General features: G+C 33.6%; 1 protein-coding gene across 1 annotated transcript; it reads right to left on the bottom strand.

Moving 5' to 3' along the window:
* Positions 1 to 9,090: 9,090 nt before the first annotated feature.
* Positions 9,091 to 21,285, bottom strand: LOC128242270 (3-ketodihydrosphingosine reductase-like). The gene is made up of 9 exons (XM_052959361.1): positions 21,139 to 21,285; positions 20,665 to 20,754; positions 20,298 to 20,417; positions 19,731 to 19,826; positions 19,256 to 19,447; positions 18,401 to 18,487; positions 18,072 to 18,155; positions 17,144 to 17,245; positions 9,091 to 12,979 (listed from the first exon to the last, which is right to left on the bottom strand). The coding sequence occupies exons 1-9, from the start codon at positions 21,241 to 21,243 to the stop codon at positions 12,866 to 12,868; spliced, it is 990 nt and encodes a 329-aa protein (XP_052815321.1). The 5' UTR covers positions 21,244 to 21,285; the 3' UTR covers positions 9,091 to 12,865.
* Between the last annotated feature and the right edge of the window lie 898 nt (positions 21,286 to 22,183).

Genomic DNA, 22,183 nt, shown 5'->3' with positions numbered 1-22,183 from the left:
TGAACATTGATTGTGAATTATTTTATATATAAAATAATTGTATTTTGATGCTGTAATATACACGTGCTTAATATATGTTAATTATATATATTTATATGTGCATCTAATACAAATCATAGAGCACTGATTGTAAACTATGTTTAAAATTATTTTTATCAGCATATATATCAAACATCAGATTGCAACATTATTTGTTGTACACTTATAAAAACATATAATTAGATAACGATTCAAGCGTGGAGGTGTCAACATTAACTTTTCCCAATAGCAAATATATTGAAGTTATATTTTTGCGTGCTGTTTGTCTATAAAACTGATTTTTGAAATTGTGATTTATTTTTATCATTCTACCAAGCTATCATAAATTTATGGGCCGTGGCTCGATTTCTCTTCCTTCTTTAGATTATATTTTGTCAAAAACATATTTCTTTATACTCAAAATTACGTCTCTTAAAATATTATTTGGGCTAAAAAAAATAAATATGGCTCTTGCTTTTATAAGCTATGGCTTTTAATTCCCTCTAAACTCTTCATTATCATACAATTGATATTTCAGTTCTAACATCTGTTCGGCATTAAATGACGTTTTCTAATACTTCAGCTAGTTTGTCTTTACATTTGCGCGACATTTCGATATCGTTTTTCAAGCTCATCTTAAAGCTGCACTCTCATAGATTGACTATTTTGACAACTTTTGAATATTTTGTCTTGGAATAAGCCAAATTCGGCGTAGTTTTCTGAATACTATTGATATAAGACTACTGATAAAAGATGACTTCGCAGTTTTTAATATTTACGCTCAAAAATTGATGCAAAACGAGCGAAATGAAATAACATTGTTCACTTACTAGGGTACAGAAAATAGTTATTTGGATCCTTCCTATGAACATAGTGTGTGCATCATTTTATATATAAAATAATTGTATTTTGATCCTGTAATATATACGTGCTTAATATTTGTTAATATGTGTATCTTATAAAATCATAGTACACCAAATGATAAATATGGTTTATCCTTGAAATTATTTAGTTTAGCTTAAAATGATTTTATTCAACATATATATCAAACATCAGATTGCAAAATTAGTTGTAATACACTTATAAATATATAATTAGATAACGATTCAAGCGTAGAGGTATCCACATTAATTCTGCCTTTCAGTTATTATATTGAAGTTATATTTTTTACGAAGATGTCGAAATATGTTAATAATTTAGATTTGATGAAGGTGCACGTCTAGTTGCGTGCTGATCGTCTATTAATCTGTTGTTTTTTTTGAAATTGCGATTTATTTTCATTCGAACCAGCTATTATAAACTTATGGACCGTGGCTCGAATTCACTTCCTTCTTTATATTTTGTCGAAAACAAATTTCTTTATACTCAAAATTACGTCTCTTAAAATATTACTTTGGCTAAAAAATAAATATCGCTCTTGTTTTATAAGCTATGGCTTTTTTCCCCTTTAAGCTAGTATTCATTATCATATAAAGTCCATGATACTTCAGCTCATATGTATTTCAGTTCTAACATCTGTTCGGCATTAAATGACGTTTTCTAATACTTCAGCTAGTTTGTATTTCAGTCTTAACCTTTCCGCGACATTTCGATGTCGTTTTTCAGGCTTATCTTAAAGCTGCACTCTCACAGATTGGCCGTTTTGACAAATTTATAAAAAAAAATTACTTGAGCTAAATTCTGTCTGAAAACCGGTGAAATAAGAATGCTGATTAAAGATGAGATCGCAGTTTTCATATTTACGCTCAAAAATTGATGTTTTATGGCTAAAAGCGTACCGAACGCTTTAAGAAAAATGAAAATTTCGGCATAGTTCCAAACAATTAAGATCTGCTCTTTTTGTTTTATTCTTTATGACTGATTTGGAAGCACTGATGCCCAAATCGGCTGATTATGAAAAAAAGGTGTCAAATCGGCCAATCTGTGACAGTTCAGCTTTAATAATACATGTACTACTTTGAATCTCAGTTTGAACATTTTCTCGGCGTTTGATGTCGTCTGCTAACATCTTACACTTTTGCCCTCTATATGTTGTTTTCAGAGTAATTGTGTTACACTCCTGATTTTTTTTAAATTCTACAAATTAGGGCGGTATGATTCAGGCAATACAATCTAACAAGCGCATTTGTTTTATCTGTCCTATCTGTCTGTTTATGATTTGCAAAAAAACATACGTATAAATGACATGTTATTAAAATTTCAGTAGTTCGTGTTCAGGACTGAATTGTAGCTACATGTATTCAAAGAAGATCCCATTTTTTCATTGACAATTCGAATTGTCGCGTAAGAAAATGAAATTCTAGTTCATAAATATATACAGCCATCTTAAAGCTGCACTCTCACAGATCGAACGTTTTGACAACTTTTTTCTTTTAGAACGAGCCAACTTATTCTCGCAGATTTTCATATTTAAGTTCAAAAATGGATGTTAAATGCATTTTTCTTTTACCGCTAGTAACGCTTTTAGCCATAAAACATTAATTTTCGAAAGGAAATATGAAACACTGCGATCTGACCTTTGTTTTATATCACTGGTTGGCAGATATTTTTGCAAAAATTGGCTCATTCCCAGACAAAAATAAAAAAGTCGTCAAAATGGTAAATCTGTGAGAGTGCAGCTTTAAAGGGACTCGCTCATGTGTTTTGCGCTTTTTTGTATGACGTTCAATAAATTGTGGCAAATTATTAGTAGTGTTAAAACTAAGGTTTCAAAAGCTGGAACCCTTCAGCAAATGTTGATATTTGCTCAAATATCGTCTACGAAGACCGCAATTTTCATTAGCGTTAATAACGGCTTTGTTTTGCGTGATTTGATGGTTGAAATTATAACGTGATCTTATCAATCTATTCTGAAAATGTCAAAAATCGACATCACTTTTGTAGAAGTCCAGGGATGGTGTTCAAAATTAAAATTAAGTCAATCTTATGGTCAAACATCATTGACTTCATTCACTCTATTGGCCAGTTATTAATAACAAGTTATCCGATTAGCTGCATCGTTTTTACATCAAATTAAGACCAATATTGAATACCACCCCTCGTGGCCTAGTGGATAAGGCATCGGTTTTCTTTTTCTTCTTCTTTATTTTACCGTCGTGGGTTAGCACCCCACTAAAACCAAAATACTTTTTTCATACTTTAATTGTACATGATGAAATTAATTTATTAAAATAATGATAAAATAAGTGTTTTCAGACAAATTACCGGAAGAAAACTAATTGTTAGTTCAAAAACATGAGCGAGTCCCTTTAAAAAAGTATCACGTGGACTCACAAGGTAGTTACCCAAGTACATGATAAATCAAAATGACTCAAATAAAATGCCGCAGTTAAGCCGCACTAAAACATCATTATAATCCAGTTTCATGGATGGAATGGAGCTCGGATTGTATCTATATGGATCAAGGGCTTATTCAATCTGTATAAACGCCCCAAGTGCCAACACGTTGTTTTTGTTTTATTTCCTTACTTGTGTTCATTTTTAATACTTTAACTTGTTAAAAGTTCCGTCCAATCAAATTTGTAGCAAAAACCATGACACCAAGATCATTTAAGCATACGAATCACGTCTTTATTGAAACGGGCCCCTGCAAAAATGTATTGTCTACTATCACTCGTACCAGCTTTTCACAATGAAGGTCGCTGTGACAGTGACCTTTGATCTGGTGACCTCAAAATCAATAACGTTCATCTACTGGACACGCACATACTTCACGTCAAGTTTGAGAGACATGGGTGCAGGCATTATCAAGTTATAACTCGGAGAAGCTTTTTGCGTTAAAGGTCACTGTGACCTTGATCTTGACATGATGACCTCAAAATCAATAGAGTCATCTACTGGTCTCGCCCATCCTTCATGTCAAGTTTGAGGGTCATGGATGCAGGCACTGTCAAGTTAACACTTGGACAAGCTTTTCGCGTTCAATGTCACTAAGACCTTGACCTTTGACCTGATGCCCTCAGCATCAATAGGGGTCATTTACTGGCCAGGCCCAGCCTCCATGTCTAGTTTGAAGACCAAATGTAGTCATTGTAATCACTCGGACAAGCTTTTCGCATTCAAGCTCACTGACAGAAAACAATTACAATTAAAGTATAAAAGGGCTGTAGTGGGGAGCAAACGCAGGCCGGTGGTGTCAATGAAATATAGGAAAACCCTTACTTTATCCACTCACCCATAAGGACTGATAGTAAGCTGATGGGGTGTGTGTAAGCTTATTAATACTTGCACTCGGGGCAAGGCCCCTTCGGCGAGTGCTGCGATAAAATTGTTAGTCATTTTAGGATTTGGGGGCATAGTACAAGGACAGAAAGTAACCCTGGTTATTTAACGTGCACCAGTGTATAGCACTGGGCACACGGCATCCCCCATTTAACGTCTCTCCGGAAGACGATTAGTATTTTTCAGTGGTGCGGCGGGAAATCGAACCTGCGACCCCCGGATTGACAGTCAAGTGTGTTACCACTAGACCACGGATCCGCCACGAGCTGATGGATATTTTAACCGTTATTAAATACATCGGTACCATTACGTGGTGATGTCAGTCAACCAATCGTAATACTAGTACTATTTTTTTGAAAATGGTGGACTCAATGACAATATTTGAGCATATATCAACATTTTGTTTTATGGTTCCAGCCGAAAGTATCTTTGTTTTAACACTCCTTATAATTTATCACACTTTATTTCGTAAAAGAAAACCATAAAAAAATCAACTTTACAGACCTTGAAATAGTCCCTTTAATTAATAGGGAAAATTCTTTTTTATGTTTATGACAAGGATTGAAATGTTGGAAAAACCATGTTTATGTTTGAATCATCAATTAAGTTTCCCACCGTTTCGATGGAAATTGATAAACTCAATTGAAACACAAAGCATCTTCCAAAATACTACTCCATCGACGTTTTTCATTTATGCTATATGACCACCAGAAAAAGCCATTTCCATGTCAGCGCTGCATTTTAAATACGATGTTCGTAAGTATTTTAAGCATAGGTAAACTAATCTATTAAACTTAAGGTGGCCCATATACCTATCGGAATATGGATATGAATTAATACCTCTTCACATCTTGTCTTAGAATTTTTGTATCTCAAATCAGTATAAATGCTCTTATGAAGTCAGCTCAATATTATACATATATTCAAAAAAACATACATATAAAGTTATAACTTGATACACCACATTGTTTTCTGCTACAGAATAAGTATATAAGAGTATGTTATGAGCTTAAACATATGAATTTAAGTGTTGGTAGATGTATTTCATTTGTCTTTTTATCCATTGCGTTTCGCATTTTATTCAACTGCAGTCGAACCCTATATGCTCGAACTCCCAGGGACCGGCAAAAATACCTCAACTCTCGGAAAAAAGTAATCAGTCCTTTACACGCAGTTCGAGCCAAAAAGGAATTCGAGCCAAGCGAGTTCGAGCCAACGGTGTTCGACTGTACATTAAATTTATTTATTTACATATGTTCTATAGTTTGTATGATTTTGTATGTACATATATAAAACTCTTCATTGACAGATGGAAATGAATAAATATATAGCATTTATAACATTTCTATTTCTGCTTATACGGGGGTTGTCCGTACTTTAGAAGTCAGTTTCAATTGTAAACACAACCGTGAATGTCAATCTATTTTTAAAATAAAACCTGAAGACATACTGTTTAAATCTTTTCTGACAAAAAACATGTGTTTTTTTAAGTCACACCGATCATTTTCCCCTACATTTCTGCAACATAATATCGCTAAGAGAGGTTTTTAAAACAGACATGTATACTATATTTAAGAAATATTAGCATTACCATTATGTAAAATATACTTTTCAACTGAAACTATTTGTAGGTTATTCATATTATTTATTTGTCTCATTTAACCATATATACACATCCAAAAAATACCACATGAGCAAAGTTGCCCACATTGGTATATAATTGTCCCCCTGGGCCTAGGTTTCCCTTGAGCAAATGCTTGGCATATAAACGCAACATTAAATAACGCTTTTTGATATTATTGGTAAATATTTTTAATTATCACAATATATCATATAAATATAAAAATCATCACATTATCAGTATTATAAATTTATTACATGCATTATGTAAAAAAAGAAGTAATAAATCACTGCTGAAGACTAATGAGAAATTTGTTATTTTCTCTTATAAAACCATGTAAAAGTATCAGGGTTTTTAACAGCTGGTAATTATAAATCCTGAAAAAAACGGGGGTGGGGGGAGTACAAGGGATTCATGCCTAAAGAAAGGGTAAAATGGCTTTAACTTCGAAATTATTTTTGTAGTCATTTATATTCATTTAAGGACACAAATACCTATTGCTTTGGGTGAAAATGTAAAAGCTATAAAAGCAATCTGTACATGTGTACAATAGTTTGAAGTTAAAAGCTCTCAATCCTGATTTCACGAGGAATCATAATAATTCAATTATCTGTAAAAAAGATATTCACATAAAACATATTTGGCCACCACTAATGCTCCTTATATTGACCTAAAGGTCATACTGGTGTATATTTTTGCATTTTTCCAATGCTCCTTAAATGGGCCTATACAAATAAGGACTGCTTATCAGAAAGTTGGCTATTGACTGGGAGGTCTTATCTAGCCACTTGACTATGTTCTAAAAGGTTAAACCCCCAGAATGGGGACATTAATGTGTTCCTTTCATTACTACTCTATACTCTATACCTCAGATAAGTAGATCCAAAAATTTAACCATGCTATAAATTCTCATCTTGCCCACGGGCAAAGATTAAACGCCCGTATGGAACTCCTTTTTAATGGTCATCACAGTGTAATTACCTCCCTTGTTGAAGATTGTCGTCTGTAGCATCATAGAAACCTTGTCTTGTTGCAATATTTAGAATGCTTATTAATTATTTTTCGCTTCGACTATCACCATAAAAAAGTTTTCACGCACCTTTCAAGAAATAATGCTTCACTCTCCTAAGAACTATTTAAAGACCGATTTGACTATTAACATAATCTGAATCACTGCGCGCATATCCATGAAAACCAGGAATTATCACATATACATACGCATTTATTTTCACTACGCACAAAAGAGTTCCAGCAAAAATAAATACATTTTTACTTAATTTTGTTGAACTGAGGTGGGAGAAAAAGCATCTGCTATAGCCGCTCGTGTGAGATTGGTTCATCCCATCCCTCGCGCAGGGTGTTTTGCGGAAACTCGGTAAACCTCGTTTCCGCAAAACAACCTACGCTCAAATCGGGATGAACCTATCTTAAACTCTTGGCCATGGAAGATACTTATAATCTATAACATTCAAAAAACATGTACACTACTGTTAAAGGGAATAGACACCAGATGGTCTCAAAATCGACAAGTAGTTTTATTCTAAAAACAAGCCTAGAATTGTCAATTCGAGCTAGTATGAGGTCGAAAATATATCACTTTATATGATTAAAATAATATCTGTCTCGGCTGTAAAAGATACATGTGTCGTAAGCGATGTGATACATCAGTAAGTAAGATTCAATGTGATGTACACCACAATATCAAATTAATGTAAGTTTTTGACAATTTTCTTTTTTTCTTGCAATTGTATCATGTGGTGTCTAGTCCCTTCAAAGAAGTCTGCTAAAGACTTGATATAAAAATAGAAGGCATTGCATCAAAATTGTGGTAAGCCCTTTAAATAACATCAAGAAAGCAGTTCATACTAGTTTCTATAACCAACAAAATATTATGATGAGTTATATTATTATGAGAAGTTCACATGTGCATCATCCATAACAAAATCATTCATCCTTCCAAATTCTTTCACACTCGGATAATCCTGCATATATGACATGGTTTCGTATTATATTCATGCATACAAATAATGAATGTTCCCATGTCATTAATGTACCAGAAAATTGGACCTGCATTAAAATGTAAATTTAATGATCTGAAAAAACATTCACTGGGACTTCATTATTTTAACAAGAGCGCCTTGCAGGAACGCCCACACTTGTCTGTTTTATGTCAAAAAAGGGAGATAACTCAATAATCATTCAAAACAGAGCTATGGGCATTGTTATGCATGTGCATATTGTCTCAGGCAACATGTGTTCTAAGTTTCATGTGAATATCTTGAAACATTTTTCGCTTAAGCCGATGTTCATGTTATTCGCATGCCCCAGCCAATGAGGGAGCGGACAACACCAAGGCAATGAAAATAGCTCGCCTATTTTTCAATGAATAGCTTAAAGATATCTCCAAAATGTTATCGTGAAGTTTAGTTTCACATTCCTTCAAAAATACATTGAAAACTACAGGGACAAGCCCAGTTCAAAAATGACATTGCAATTTGATCAAAGGCATAGTACACATTATTTTCATTTTTATAGGCAATAAATATTATATAACTATTTTCTTTTTTTCCTGCAGTTTTGGCATCTGGTGTCTAGTCCCTTTTAAAAAAAGTATGTATATTTATTTAAAAAATAAAACTTGAAGTACATAAAGACTTAATTAAACAGCAGCTTTTGACACTTACAGTGTATCAGGATCCTGAGGACACTAAATTTCATTGAGGGACTCCAAAACCTCCCAAATCAGAAGTGTCCTGACCTTACAATGTACTTTGTTCCCAGTAAAATAGTTTCCCAAAATATGAGTCAATTTCAAGCAGAAACACTGAAACCCTATTGCTACTCAATGAGTTTCATAGAGATGATTCAACTCCTAGCATTTTATAAATTAGGATTGTAAACTTTTTGTGATTTTTCTAATGCTTGAAGCACCTTTACATGCACTATTGAAGAATTGAAGAGCCCTACTATACAATACGTCATGTGAAATTCTTTGTAAAATTGGCATGCAAAAGCCCATACGAATGTACAAACAAACAAAGACACTTGTTTGAAGGGACACTAGATTTCTACTGGTGGTGTCCCTTCGGTATCCATGGAAAATTTAGTTATTGTCAAAACCTGAACAGTAGTTAACAACAAGTTAATTTCTTAGAACCGAATTCATGATAACATGACAGCATGAGTATATGAGACAAAGAAATGCATAATAACCCCCCCCCCCCCCCGAGCACCATGTTGTTGGGATAATATGAACAATGGTATGAAATATGCTTGGACCGAAATGACAGCTGATTTGTCACTGACATTGGATGCCGTTGAGGCAGTTTTAAGATTATGACCATTCAAAGTGTGAGGATAGAGAGTGTTATGACCATGACTTTTGACTCTATGACCTCAAAATCCATAGGAGTCATCAGCTGGTCACCAAAAATCTAAATGTCAAGTTTGAGGGCCATGGGTGCAGGCATTGACAAGTTATCACACAGACGAGCTTTTTTCATTCAAGGTCACTGTGACCTTGACTTTTGACCCCTAAAATCATAAGGGGTCATCTACAGGTCAGACACAACTCCAAGTCAGGTTTGAGGGCCATGGGTGCAGTCATTGTCGAGTTATCACTTGAAACATTTTCGCATTCAAGGTCACTGTGAACTTGGCCTTTGACCCAATGACTCCTAAAATCAATAAGGGTCATTTCCTGGTCAGGCCCAACTTCCATGTCAAGTTTGATGATCATAGGTTCAGTCATTGTTGAGATATCACTGGGAGAAGATTTGTTAACTTTTTTGTGTTAAAGGTTACTGTGAGTTTGACCTTGGCCCAATAACCCCAATGTCAAGAGGGGTCATCTACTGGCCAGGCCCAACCTTCAGTTCAAGTTTGATGACCATAGGTCCAGGAATGGTCGAGTTTGCTTTCAAGATCACTGTGACCTTGACCTTTGGCCCAATGACCCTTAAAATCAAAAGGGGCCATCTACTGGCCAGGCCCAATCTCCAAGTCAAGTTTGAGGGCCATGGGTGCAGGCATTGTCGAGTTATCACTCGCACAACCTTTTACCATTCAAGGTCACTGCGACCTTGACCTTTGGCCCTATGACCCCCAAAAACAATAGGGGTCATCTACTGGTCAGACCCAACCTCCAAATCAAGTTTGAGGGCCATGGGTGCAGGCATTGTCGAGTTATCACAATTACAACCTTTTACCATTCAAGGTCACTGTGACCTTAACCTTTGGCCCGATGACCCCCCAAAACAATAGGGGTCATCTACTGGTCAGACCCAACCTTCAGGTTAAGTTTGATGACCATACGTCCAGGAATTGTTGAGTTATCAGTCGGACAAGCTTTGGTCTAACGACAGACCAACCGACATGTGCAAAGCAATATACCCCTCTTCTTTGAAGGGGGGCATAATGAGGCTATTTTAAAAGAAAAGAACTTAAATGGCAAACATGTATAGCTATAACAAGAGCACTGCAGAGCCAACATCAATGCTCGTCTGTTTTTGAGGCTTTTCAGTCAATTAGAGACATAACTTTATTATTTACTTAAGCCAGAGTAATAGGCCTTGGTGAACATGTGCACTTTGTGTTTGGCAACATGTGTACCAAGTTTCATTTGAATGTCTTGAATGTTTTTTTATTAAAGGCCAAGGTTCAAGTTTTTGCCGCCAAAGAAATGGACACCAGGGCTAGGGCAATGCCTTCACTATTACTCTTTAAAAAACAGACAAGCTTAATATTTGTACATTTTTGGCATTTATTTAAAACTATATATAAGGAAGCAAAAAATTAAACACTGATATATATAAGCATACTTCTTAATGCATTTGAATATTATTTTTGTGTTCAACAATACAACATGCAAATTTGCAAGGCACAAATAATTAACAGTATTAGGGTCCATCGATCATGATTCCTAACAAAGAAGACTATGCGTAGTGTTTAATATCAAGCCTCCAACATAAATGACGCCATTGGTCCAGGACTGGTCTCGTGGTGACGCAAGATTTTCCATATTGAATAACCCAAATCGATGTCTATTTTCAGATTCCGATGAATAAATGAAACATTTTAACATGGAAACAGGTTGTCAACATGATATATACGTTAAGGGGTTAGAAGGTGACCTGAAATGGGACATACGGGGCGCAGGAAACGATATGGTTTCCATTTCCCCGTACATCCTTAACAGTCACTGAACATTTATACTGACACATGTTGTTTTTTAAACTGTTTAAAACACTTTGAGGTATTCGAAGTTAATTTTTGATGCAGAGTTTTGTGCAGAAAAACTAAATATTTCAAAAAAAAAAATCCTTAAAAAATTGCAAAATATGTCTGATTTCCCTTGAAATAAAAAGCAAATATACAAATTGTTATGTTATAACATGATTAACTTTGGGTCATATATTTGGCATTTCCATAAACCGCAAGCAAGTACCTTATAAATAATCACCAGGCATCAACATTTTACTTTTAGGTAAATGTATCTATAAGAGAACTAGTCCATATAAACAAAAATTCTAGCGCTAAAAGTATCTTGCAAAAAGATAACACACAAGCTACTAATCAAAAAAAAAAATGTCACTATCTATCTGTAAACCAAAATGGCGATGAAAATTGACAGAAGTCGATCTGCATCAGTGTTTCGTGGAAAAATAGTGTTATTAATATTTAAAGGAATTGGCTACTAAATCATTTATATGTAACTTTTGTTCAATTATTGAACAACTTATTGTTACTTTGGAGTTATTGCCCAACTAATATTGTTTTACATTGGTATGCTTCAGTGTATTTGTGGCGTTAAGGGGAACAAAATGAATGTCCAAATGCTAAACAAGCATTTTCAGTGAAAAGATATCCCCCGCCAACGATGGCTTGTTTGTGCTTGATGGCTTGTTTGTGCTTGAAGGTTAAAAAAAATCTCAGAAAGAATAAGATAAGCACATTGGTTTTACTGAGAAACGGCTGCAAACAATCATTTTTTATAAAATTAAATCAAGGGCAATAACTCTAAGGAAAATTGACCAATCCAAAAGAAAAATAGACAGGCATCATCACAGTATGTTGGTTCTTATTTATTCCAAGTGTCATGAAATTCTACCAGCTAGTTGCATAGAAAAGGCTGCAAACATGGATCTTTTAATAAATCAAGGGAAAATAATTCATATAGAAATTACACAATCCAAAATATAAATAAACAGGCATCATCGCAGTATGTTGGTTCATATTTATTTCAAGTTTCAAGAATTTCTACCAACTAGTTACTGAGAAATGGCTGTAAATGAAAGTTTTTCAAAAAACCAAGGGCAATAACTCCAAGTACAATTGACCAATCAAAAAAAAAATGAACAGGCATCATCCCAGTATAGTAATTCATATTTATTTTAAGTTTCATGAAATTCTGCCAGCTAGTGACTGAGAAATGGCATAACTCCAAGGACAATTGACCAATCAAATTTTTTTTTGGACGGGCATCATTCCAGTATAGTGGTTCATATTTATTTTAAGTTTCATGAAATTATACCGGCTAGTTACTGAGAAAACGCAGGTGACGGACGGACGGACGGACAGACGGAAGGAAGGACGGAAGGAAGGACGGAAGGACAACGCCATTTCAATATCCCCCTCCCTATTTCATAGGCGGGGGATAATAAAAGTAACGATGATAAATAATAAGAAACACACACAAACATAAAAGAACATGAACTCAAATACCTTCACCCTTTTATGTCCAAATGTTAAAAAAGTACCCCTAACGTGCACCATTGTGGCAACAAAATAACTAGCTTAACAATGTTGATAGGATTCCTTGAACTATACTTTTTTCAACTTATAAATAAATATATCTTAAAGTAACACCATTTACTGGACATTACATCTTTAATGAAAATACTCTTAAGAAATTCTAATTTTGATACAAACATATATGAAGACACAACTAAAGTAAATATAAATAAGTATAAACTAAAATTAAGAATATTCTAAAATTTGTCTCAGCTATGAGGACTTCTGTTTGCCCGCATCTTTTTCTTGTTTACAGCGCAGCACAATCTTATCAAAACTGGAAAGGTAGAACAGCCCGACTAGGCGCAGTATCCCCATCAACAGCACCTGAAATATATTTATAATAGCAATGAGCTTATCAAGACATGTACCGTACGATCACTTTTTCGAATTATTATATCTGAGTAGGTGTACAATATATTTTAAGAATTAAAAGCTTGATATGTAAGTTTGTGCAAAGTGTATATGTTTTAGCAATTAAAATATTCAATTCCAATTGTGACAACCACTAAATAATAAACTAAACTTATGATATTTTGTTGTACGATCATTGATAAAATGACCCCATTATACTTAAACATATTATTTACATCTATCTTAAGGTATATTCCACCTAATGATTTTAATATTGCTGAACAAATTGTATCATATTCCTTTTAATCACGCCATATTAGGTGACTGAATAAAACTGTGAATAAATTAAATCTTAACATTTAAGCACTCTTACTCCTAAATAACAGTACCACAATAATACAATTGTTTTAATTTACCAAGAAGGATGAAAAAATATCAAAAACAAGAGGGCCCTGAAGGCCCTGTATCGCTCACCTGATCCAATTCAGGTGAAATAAGTGTTTTCAGGGCGAGGCCAGTTGTGACAGGGGGAGGGAATAATTGTTTTTTTTTTCAGGGAGATGGAAAGTGCAATGAGAGGGGACTTAATTAAAACAAATTTAGGACTAGTTTTCAATGCTACATGTTAAATATTAAAGTTGAGGATATTACAGTTTTAGAGAATTTGAAATGTCAGTCTGGTGGTCTGCTACCTTAGAAAGGTTGCATACTTGTCTTTGTTTGTACATTTTTTATTTTCTGTTCTTGTTATGGTTGGAGTATAAACATGAAAATTGTTTCATTTAATTCAGAATGTATTTTAGCAGTGAGTGTGATTAAAACACTTGTTCTACATGAAAATGCACGAAACATTGAATACTTATTATACATACTTTTGACTACATCATGGAAGGACTTTTTTATTAAATTACAGAGTATATTTTCAATAAATCTGCATATAATCATGAGGTATGGAATCAAAACATTTATACCTGCTGGAATTAAAAAAATCTATTACTTAGATCCTTCCTAGTGACCAAGTTTTTTCTTTATTATCACAGATTTTTTTTTAATATCACGGATGACCCAGTTGCAAACCTTACCTTGCTGTCACAGTACATTCTGACCAGGTTTCATACAGATAAAGTAGAAAATATGGCCTCAACAGTGTTTTAACAATGTTTTCTATGATTTGACTTTGTGACCTAGTTTTTGAACTCAGGTTACCCAGTTTCAAACTTGACAGACTTCGTTAAACACAAACATTCTGGCATAGTTTCATGGTGATCAAAGAGAGAATGTAACCTCTACAGTGTTTTCAAAGTTTTTCTATGATTTGACCTAGTGGCCTGGTTTTTGACCTCTGATTACCCAGTTTCAAACTCTACCTAAAGATCATCAAAAATAATATTCTGATCAAGTTCCATGAACATATGGTCATCTAGAGTGTTAACATGCTTTTTTATTATTTGACCTGGTGACCTAGTTTTTGACCGCACATGACCCAGATTCGAACTTGGCCTAAAGCTTATCAATATAGACATTCTGACCAACTTTCATGAAGATACAGTTATAAATGTGACCTCTAGATTGTTAACAAGCTTTTCCTTCGATTTGACCTCGTGACCTTGTTTTTGACCGCACATGACCCAGATTCAACCTTGACCTAGAGATCATTAATATTAACATTCTGACTAAGTTTCATAAAGATACAGTCATAAATGTGCTCAGGTGAGCTAACAATGGTTCTTATGAAGAATACCGTGTTTAATTTGAAAGAAAGGTGCAGAAAACATGGAATTTCTACCTTATGAGACCATAGTTGATCATTGTAAATCTTTTAGGACCCACCAGTAATTTAATATTTGTGTGTTTTCGGATATTAAATACATGGTTACAATCTTGTTATAAATCAGTAATCAATATTTTCCATAAATGCTTTATTTAGTTACAAGTTTAAGGTTTATCACTCATATTTATGTTATGTCATGTTTATATATAGATTTTTAATACGATTAAATCACTTGAAAATCAAATGAAACATGAAGGTTTGCAGTCAGCAGGAAAATGTATCAATCTTGAGAATCAATGGAATTTCAATCGGGTAAATTGGACTCTCATTTTTGCATTAGGTACTAATTACTCAGTTCAGATCTTACAGATATGTCACCAGCTCTTTGTTTTGTTTTGATGTGTTATTTATGTTTGTTATTTATGTCGGAAAATAGCTCGTTGAGCTAATGTTTCTTGTTAACATATACCTGACTTTAAATAAAGATTCTTGAATCTTGTGATAAAGATTCTTATATATTGTAATACAGATTCTTAAATCTTGTAATACAGATTCTTTTATCTTGTAATAAAGATTCTCATATCTTGTAATAAAGATTCTTATATCCTGTAATAAATATTCTTATATCTTGTAATAAAGATTCTTATATATTGTAATAAGGATTCTTATATCTTGTAATAAAGATTCTTATATCTTGTAATAAAGATTCTTGTATCTTGTCAAAAATATTCTTGTATCTTGTCAAAAATATTCTTATATCTTGTAATAAAGATTCTTATATCTTGTAATAAAGATTCTTATATCTTGTAATAAAGATTAGTGTATCTTGTAAAAAGATTCTTATATCTTGTAATAAAAAATCTCATATCTTGTAATAAAGATTCTTGTATCTTGTAAAAAAGATTCTTATATCATGTAATAAAGATTCTTATATCTTGTAATAAAGAATCTTATATCTTGTAATGAAGATTCTTGCACCAGCAACCCCTGTAACAGGCTTTCACATTTGAATTCACTCAAGGTTTACTTTAATCAATTTTCATATAAATAAGAGCTGTCACAGAGACAGCGCGCTCGACTATTCCGCCACTTTTCAGTGGATTAAAAAGTTTTGGCGAAACATGGATCAATGTTAGATTAGATAGATTTCAATGTTATACATGATGTATTTGCCGAGATATTAACATAAATGTTGTTACATGCAAAATTTTAACCAGAATTTTTAAGTCCAATCATAAAGGGTCATTATTTGCAAAATACAGTTATCTAACTTGGTCATTCAAGTAGATTGGGTGGTTGAGTACCATTGCATAAAGTCTCAATGCAATACATGAAGTAGTTGTTGATATATTAGACTATGTGTGCATACATGCAAAACCTTAACCAGAATTCCTAAGTCGCATAATAAGGGGCAAAATTATATAATATGCAAGATGGAGTTATCTTTCCTGATTTATTAAGAAGGTTAAATGGTTGGGAGCCTGTGTATTAAGTTTCAATGCAATACATGATGTATTTGAATTTCTATGTTGAATAAAAAAGGGCCATAATTTGAATTTAATGCAAACAAGAGTTATCTCACTTGGTTATTTGAGTAGATTGGATAGTTGAGTACCATTGTATAAAGTCTCAGTGCAATACATCCAGTAGTTGCTGAGATATTAACCTATGTGTGCTTACACGCAAAACCTTAACCAGAATTTCAAAGTCAAATAATAAAGGCCCATAATTTGCATTATATTCATAAAGTGTTATCTTACTTCATTAATTAAGTAGGTTAGATAGTTGGGAATACATATCTAAAGTTTCAATGCAATACATGATGTATTTGCTGAGATATTGACTAAAATGTGGTAAAATGCAAAACCTTAACCAGAATTTCTAAGTTGAATAATAAAAGGCAATTATTTGCAATAAATGCAAACTAGAGTTATCTTACTTGGGTAATTAAGTAAGTTGGATGGTTGAGTACCATTGTATAAAGTCTCAATGCAATATATCAAGTAGTTGCTGAGTTATTAACCTATGTGTGCTTACATGCAAAACATTAACCAGAATTTCTAAGCCAAATAATAAAGACCATTATTTGCATTAAATTCAAATAAGTGTTATCTAACTTCATTAATTTAGTAGGTTAGATAGTTGGGAATACATATCTTAAGTTTCAATGCAATACATCATGTATTTAATGAGATAATGACTTAAAGGTGCTTATATGCAAAACCTTAACCAAGGTGTGACGCCGACGCTTGGATGAGTAGTATAGCTCTCCTAATTCTTCGAATAGTCGAGCTAAAAATACTTTTCACATTATCACAATTTCCATCAATGATTTATCTTTAATAGAGATATCTATTATAGTTTACCTGGGTAATGACTTCAACCAATGAAGAAGCTTGAGACATTCCAGCAGTGATACTGGCTAACATCCAGCCATCCAGACCAACATAGCTCATAAACTTCCCATGCTGAAATACACAGACTATCATGTTTACTTACAGGTCATGGGAAGCAATCATGAATATATATCAAGTTAAATAAAAAAATCAAATCAAACTGACAAACCACAGACCCCAAACCACTTTGATAAAAATATTTATGAGCAATGGAGAGATTTACAAGTCATGTAATAATACCCCTGGAAAATCAAATGCAAACTGACTGAAAAATGAAACTTTAAGGTAATAGACACACACTTTTAAATGATTTAAGAGTATCAATTAGCAAGGTCGTTTAAGATATAGCTTAAAAAATGTAGTGATCAGAATTCTTCATATTCTCTAGGTTTTTGAGAGGTTTTTCTGTAAACTATTTAGAGAATGCAACCATATACTATTATATATTTACGAAATAATTATAATCCTTTTATTGGTCAACTGGTGATTTTGTAACATTTGGAAAATGTAAATAACAACGAGATAGCTGACATCAAAACTTGTCCATTGTCCTCAGTTCACCTGAGGGGGCACAACTCAACAAGTCTATAAAAGTCAACTATAGTAGGAGTTATGAGCCTTGCAACACAAATCGCTATTTCACAGGCCATATGTATTCTAAGTTTGTGAATCTTTACAGTATGTTAAGTAATGGCCAAGGATGGGTCATGACTGCCACAGCTGCCATTGACAATGCAAAAAATCCCAAAGGCTAAGACAAAATCAATATTTTACACACCACCCGGAGATGCAAATTTTAGCCTTTAAAATCATTCAAAAGTTTGAAAATCAGATCAAGGGTAATAATCATTTTTAAATGATTAAGAAAACAAATCATATTATCTCCCTTTACCCATACCAGAGAGTCAGTCAATATTGTGCGAGCAACTTCATCAGCTTTGAACAGCCCAGCCGTTTCAGATATCAAAACTGTCTCTTTTGGCTGAAAATACAAACAACATAAGAATATTGATCCTATTTGCACATAATCATATTAAAATGATGTAATAAGCAAATCACATAAATTATCCTAAAGGACGATTGTTTTGCTGTTTCTATTCCAAACATAAAAAGTAGACAATTTCTAAACTTACAATTGTTACGAGTACTTTTTCCACATTAATCAAAATATTTATGTTTGACCCTATAAAAGCTGATAAATGAATGGTCCTTTTAATGACTTGTTACCTTTCCTGCCTGCAGTTCTTTCTGAAATCCTGGAGTATCTGTGTCAGGTGGGAAGGACACTGTGACAAATATGTTGTGGGGCCTCAACTGAAAATGTTATTTGTTTAATAATACTTGTAACAATAACTGTGCCTAGATCCGGAGTGACAGCATATTGTCTATGCTCACCCATTGTTGCTTTCTGTTGAATAAGAGGCACAAATCAACAATTCTTTAAGCACTAGTAGTGGACCTTGTTATACATGTGCATTTTGTCTTAGGACACGTGTACCAAAATTCATTTAAATATCCTGAAATATTTATGAGTCATGGCCAAGATTTTGCACACTTGTGACGCCAAACACTACAAGGCTATGACAATACCTTGCACAATAAGCTATAACAATTTTTAGTTACCAGGTATACCAAATACATGCCAAAGTCCATTTGAGGACATAGGAAACCATACAAAGTGCCTTACATATGGGTTATATTCTTTTCATTAATAGACAACTCAATGCAAATTCTCTTCAATACATACACAAACATAAATTTTAACTGACAAACCTTTAACTACTTACTAAATCATGCGTATATGGAAAATATTAATTACTGATAACAAGACTGTGTATTTAATAGATGAAAACGCAAAAATATTAAATGATTTGTGATTGCTAAAAGATTTAGTGTGATCTACTTTAGTCTCATAAGGTAGAACTACCGTGTTTTATGCACATTTCTTTCAAATTAAAATAGGTATCCTTCATTAAAACAATTGTTTTCGACATTTATTCATCCTTTTTGGAATATTAAAACAATAGTATTAATTGTTGTAAATCTTATGTGGGAGTATGAGTGCATCTTTAAAAATCAAACCTCCATTTGTAAAGCCTCTGCCATGCCTCTGAGGGCAAACTTTGCCCCGCTGTAGGCTGTGAATCCAAACAGTCCAATCTGTCCTGCCTGGCTTGATAGAAACACAATACGCCCAGCTTGCTGCCCAACCATTGAATCGACTACTGCCTTGGTGGCGTAGACTGCACTGTAGTAGTTCATCTCCATCATTTTCTGCACAGAACAAAAGAATAACTCATTTAATATAGTGAATTATTTATGTGGGTTAAATGGGTTAAGAGCAAATATATATTTTAGGTGACTGATTTCAAATAGTAATGCTTGAACTCACAACTGAGTTAATCTACTAATCCCTTCAACAATACTTTTTCTTTTTACAAAACCTATAAGCAACTCATATCAGTCCATTAAAGAGAATATCACATGTATCATGCTTTTTAACATTATATATTTATATTAGATATTGAAATCCAATTATAAACAATTGATGACTTACTGGAAAGTCTGCAGGTTTGAGATCTACAAATGCTTCACTGACAGATGAACCAGCTGAATTGACCAACATAAACACTGGACCACATTTTCCCTCAGCCTGAAAAAGAAGTCAGTCATCTGATTTATACATTTCATGAAAATCAAGGAATAAAACAAGTTCAATAGCTTATCAGTAGATGTATATAAAACTATATTTACTGACTAAAATTTAAACACTCAGTCTCAAACAACGAAAGAGTCAAGTTGTATAATCCCTATCAAAAAGATGAATTGTTTGTCTGAATACATTATATACATGTATGAGGTACCCATGATTCCCATGTAGCCTTGGCAAGTATATCTTTATGTACCTTGTGAACACAAACACAGAGCTGTTGAGTTTGTCCACTACATGAAGCAGATGAATTTGCTTTATAAAATTTATGATCTTTTTTTTCAAAAAGCTCTGAGGTACTGACATCAAACAAAGTATTAATTTTGATGGAAAAAGAACTACTTAATAGTTTGTTTGCGATATGAAACTCATTACTGCCAAGATACGTTATGCACGAAAAGAAATACAGTATACCTGCTGCATTGCGGACTTGACAGCATCATAACTGGTGGACAGATCAACTGATATAGTCTCCACCTTCATGTTTGCCTTCAAGTGGCCCTGAATCTCTGTCCTAGCTTCATCAAGCTTTTCCTGTAAAGTATGTCAGAACATGATCAATTATGTAAAAAGAATACTTTTATGATTCAAAACCTTTCTCATATCATAAAATGTCTTAACAAATAATTGATTAAGCACCATTTATAAATAGGCAACAGTTTATCAGTTAAGCTAACTAACATTGTGTAATTTATCATGCTTGGTTTAAGCTGTATAAATTTTGTATGTTTAATTTAAATAAAAAAGTACATTTCCAAAATTTATCTTCAACAAAACTTACCTTATTTCTTGCCATTATTGTTACACTAGCTCCCATTTGAGCAGCCTGTATAGCCATTGATTTCCCAATGCCACTTGAACCTCCGGTTATCTGAGGGGAAAATCGGCACAAATAGTATTACAATACAATATTGAGAATAAAAAACACAATATTGATAAATTGGATTTGTTTTTTTTTCTCAAATGGTGTAAACTTTTGAGTTTTCACATAATTCAGGGAAGATATATTTTTAACAAGATGCTTTAGTGGGCGTCTCCAGGTAATGTACTTTATTTTGCAAACATAAACTCAGCGACTGAATGATTTGCTTCCAAATCACCTAATTTAAATTATCAAGTGTCATATAAACTACCATAATTCATCATACACCCATTACAAAATCTTAACTCTGTGGCAAGCAATATATGATTATATCCGAAATATTGCAAATCCGAATGTAATTCTAAAACAGAGTATGTCATTATCCGTACTTACAACAACATGTCGTCCGTCAAGCTTTGCAGTTTTCGAAGCAAATGTCTTGGCAAGTATTGCAAGGCCAAAAACAAACACACTAGAAAAGAGAATTAGCCAAAACATTCTGAAAACAAACACCTGTTGTCAAATTTAGTAGTGCTCGTTACAAAATCTACGATTTTACCTCAAAGAAAATATTGCCGCAGAAAAAAGTGGGGACAGCCGCCCAAGAATTTTGTGTAAATTCCGACCAGTTGTGACTATATGCGATTGTTATTTTCCCTCTAACACAATGAAAAACTTGCGTCTGTTACATTAAACTGATATATATTTATATATAATTTTAAAAAATGGTCAATTCATAGACATGCAAATGTCTGTTGATCTGGATGTCGGTCCGGGTCCAGCAGACAATGTCGGTTCGCCCAATAACTCTAGAAGGGTTTCAAATAGTAAAACCATGAAACTTCAGTGGAAGGCTACCATTGACCATTAGATTACCCATTGTTTTATTGAGGTCAGCACGTCAAAAAGGTCAAGGTCGCACTCAACAGTTGTATTCATATTTATCCGCAGTTCAAGTGTAAACTGACTATATATATATATATTGTTGCAGGGAGCGGCGCATGCCAGTTTTTAAAACACATTTAGACAATCATTCAATGTTTCTGATAAAGCGGTGCTTAGGGGGCGGGGGATGTTGGGGTTGGTAACATCTCTTTATCCACTTGTTCGCTGAGTGTCCAGTATCACGCGGATAAGTCAGCTCGTAAGGCGGCATGATTGTTAACATGATTAATCTCAAAAGATCTTATGGCTTCGTAGTTTGTGGTATTATATAAAATGCTTATTTTGTGGTCGGCGAAGGTGTTGCTCGTGCAGCAATATACTTATCCGCAGCAAAGTGCCGATTATTATTTAAAAAAAAACTTCTAAAAAATGTATTGACGAACGAAAATGCCGTCGCCGCCCTGGCCACCCATAATTATTTAGTTATTGATCTCGTTAATTGAATTAAGTTACACAGTACATGGACAATGAACCCTTTTGATCTTATCCGGGC

Source organism: Mya arenaria, chromosome 8 (assembly GCF_026914265.1).
Source record: "Mya arenaria isolate MELC-2E11 chromosome 8, ASM2691426v1".
Lineage (NCBI taxonomy): Eukaryota > Metazoa > Mollusca > Bivalvia > Myida > Myidae > Mya > Mya arenaria.
Note: the sequence above shows the minus strand (reverse complement) of the source record. Positions and strands in the feature narration are given on the sequence as shown.

Excerpts from the sequence above, each read along its gene's own strand:
- LOC128242270 (XM_052959361.1), bottom strand. The coding sequence starts at position 21,243 with ATGTTTTGGCTAATTCTCTTTTCTAGTGTGTTTGTTTTTGGCCTTGCA. Across the intron at positions 19,827-20,297 it reads TCAAGTCCGCAATGCAGCAG|GCTGAGGGAAAATGTGGTCC; the intron begins GTATACTGTATT and ends CTTCTTTTTCAG. Across the intron at positions 19,448-19,730 it reads TCAAACCTGCAGACTTTCCA|AAAATGATGGAGATGAACTA; the intron begins GTAAGTCATCAA and ends TGTTCTGTGCAG.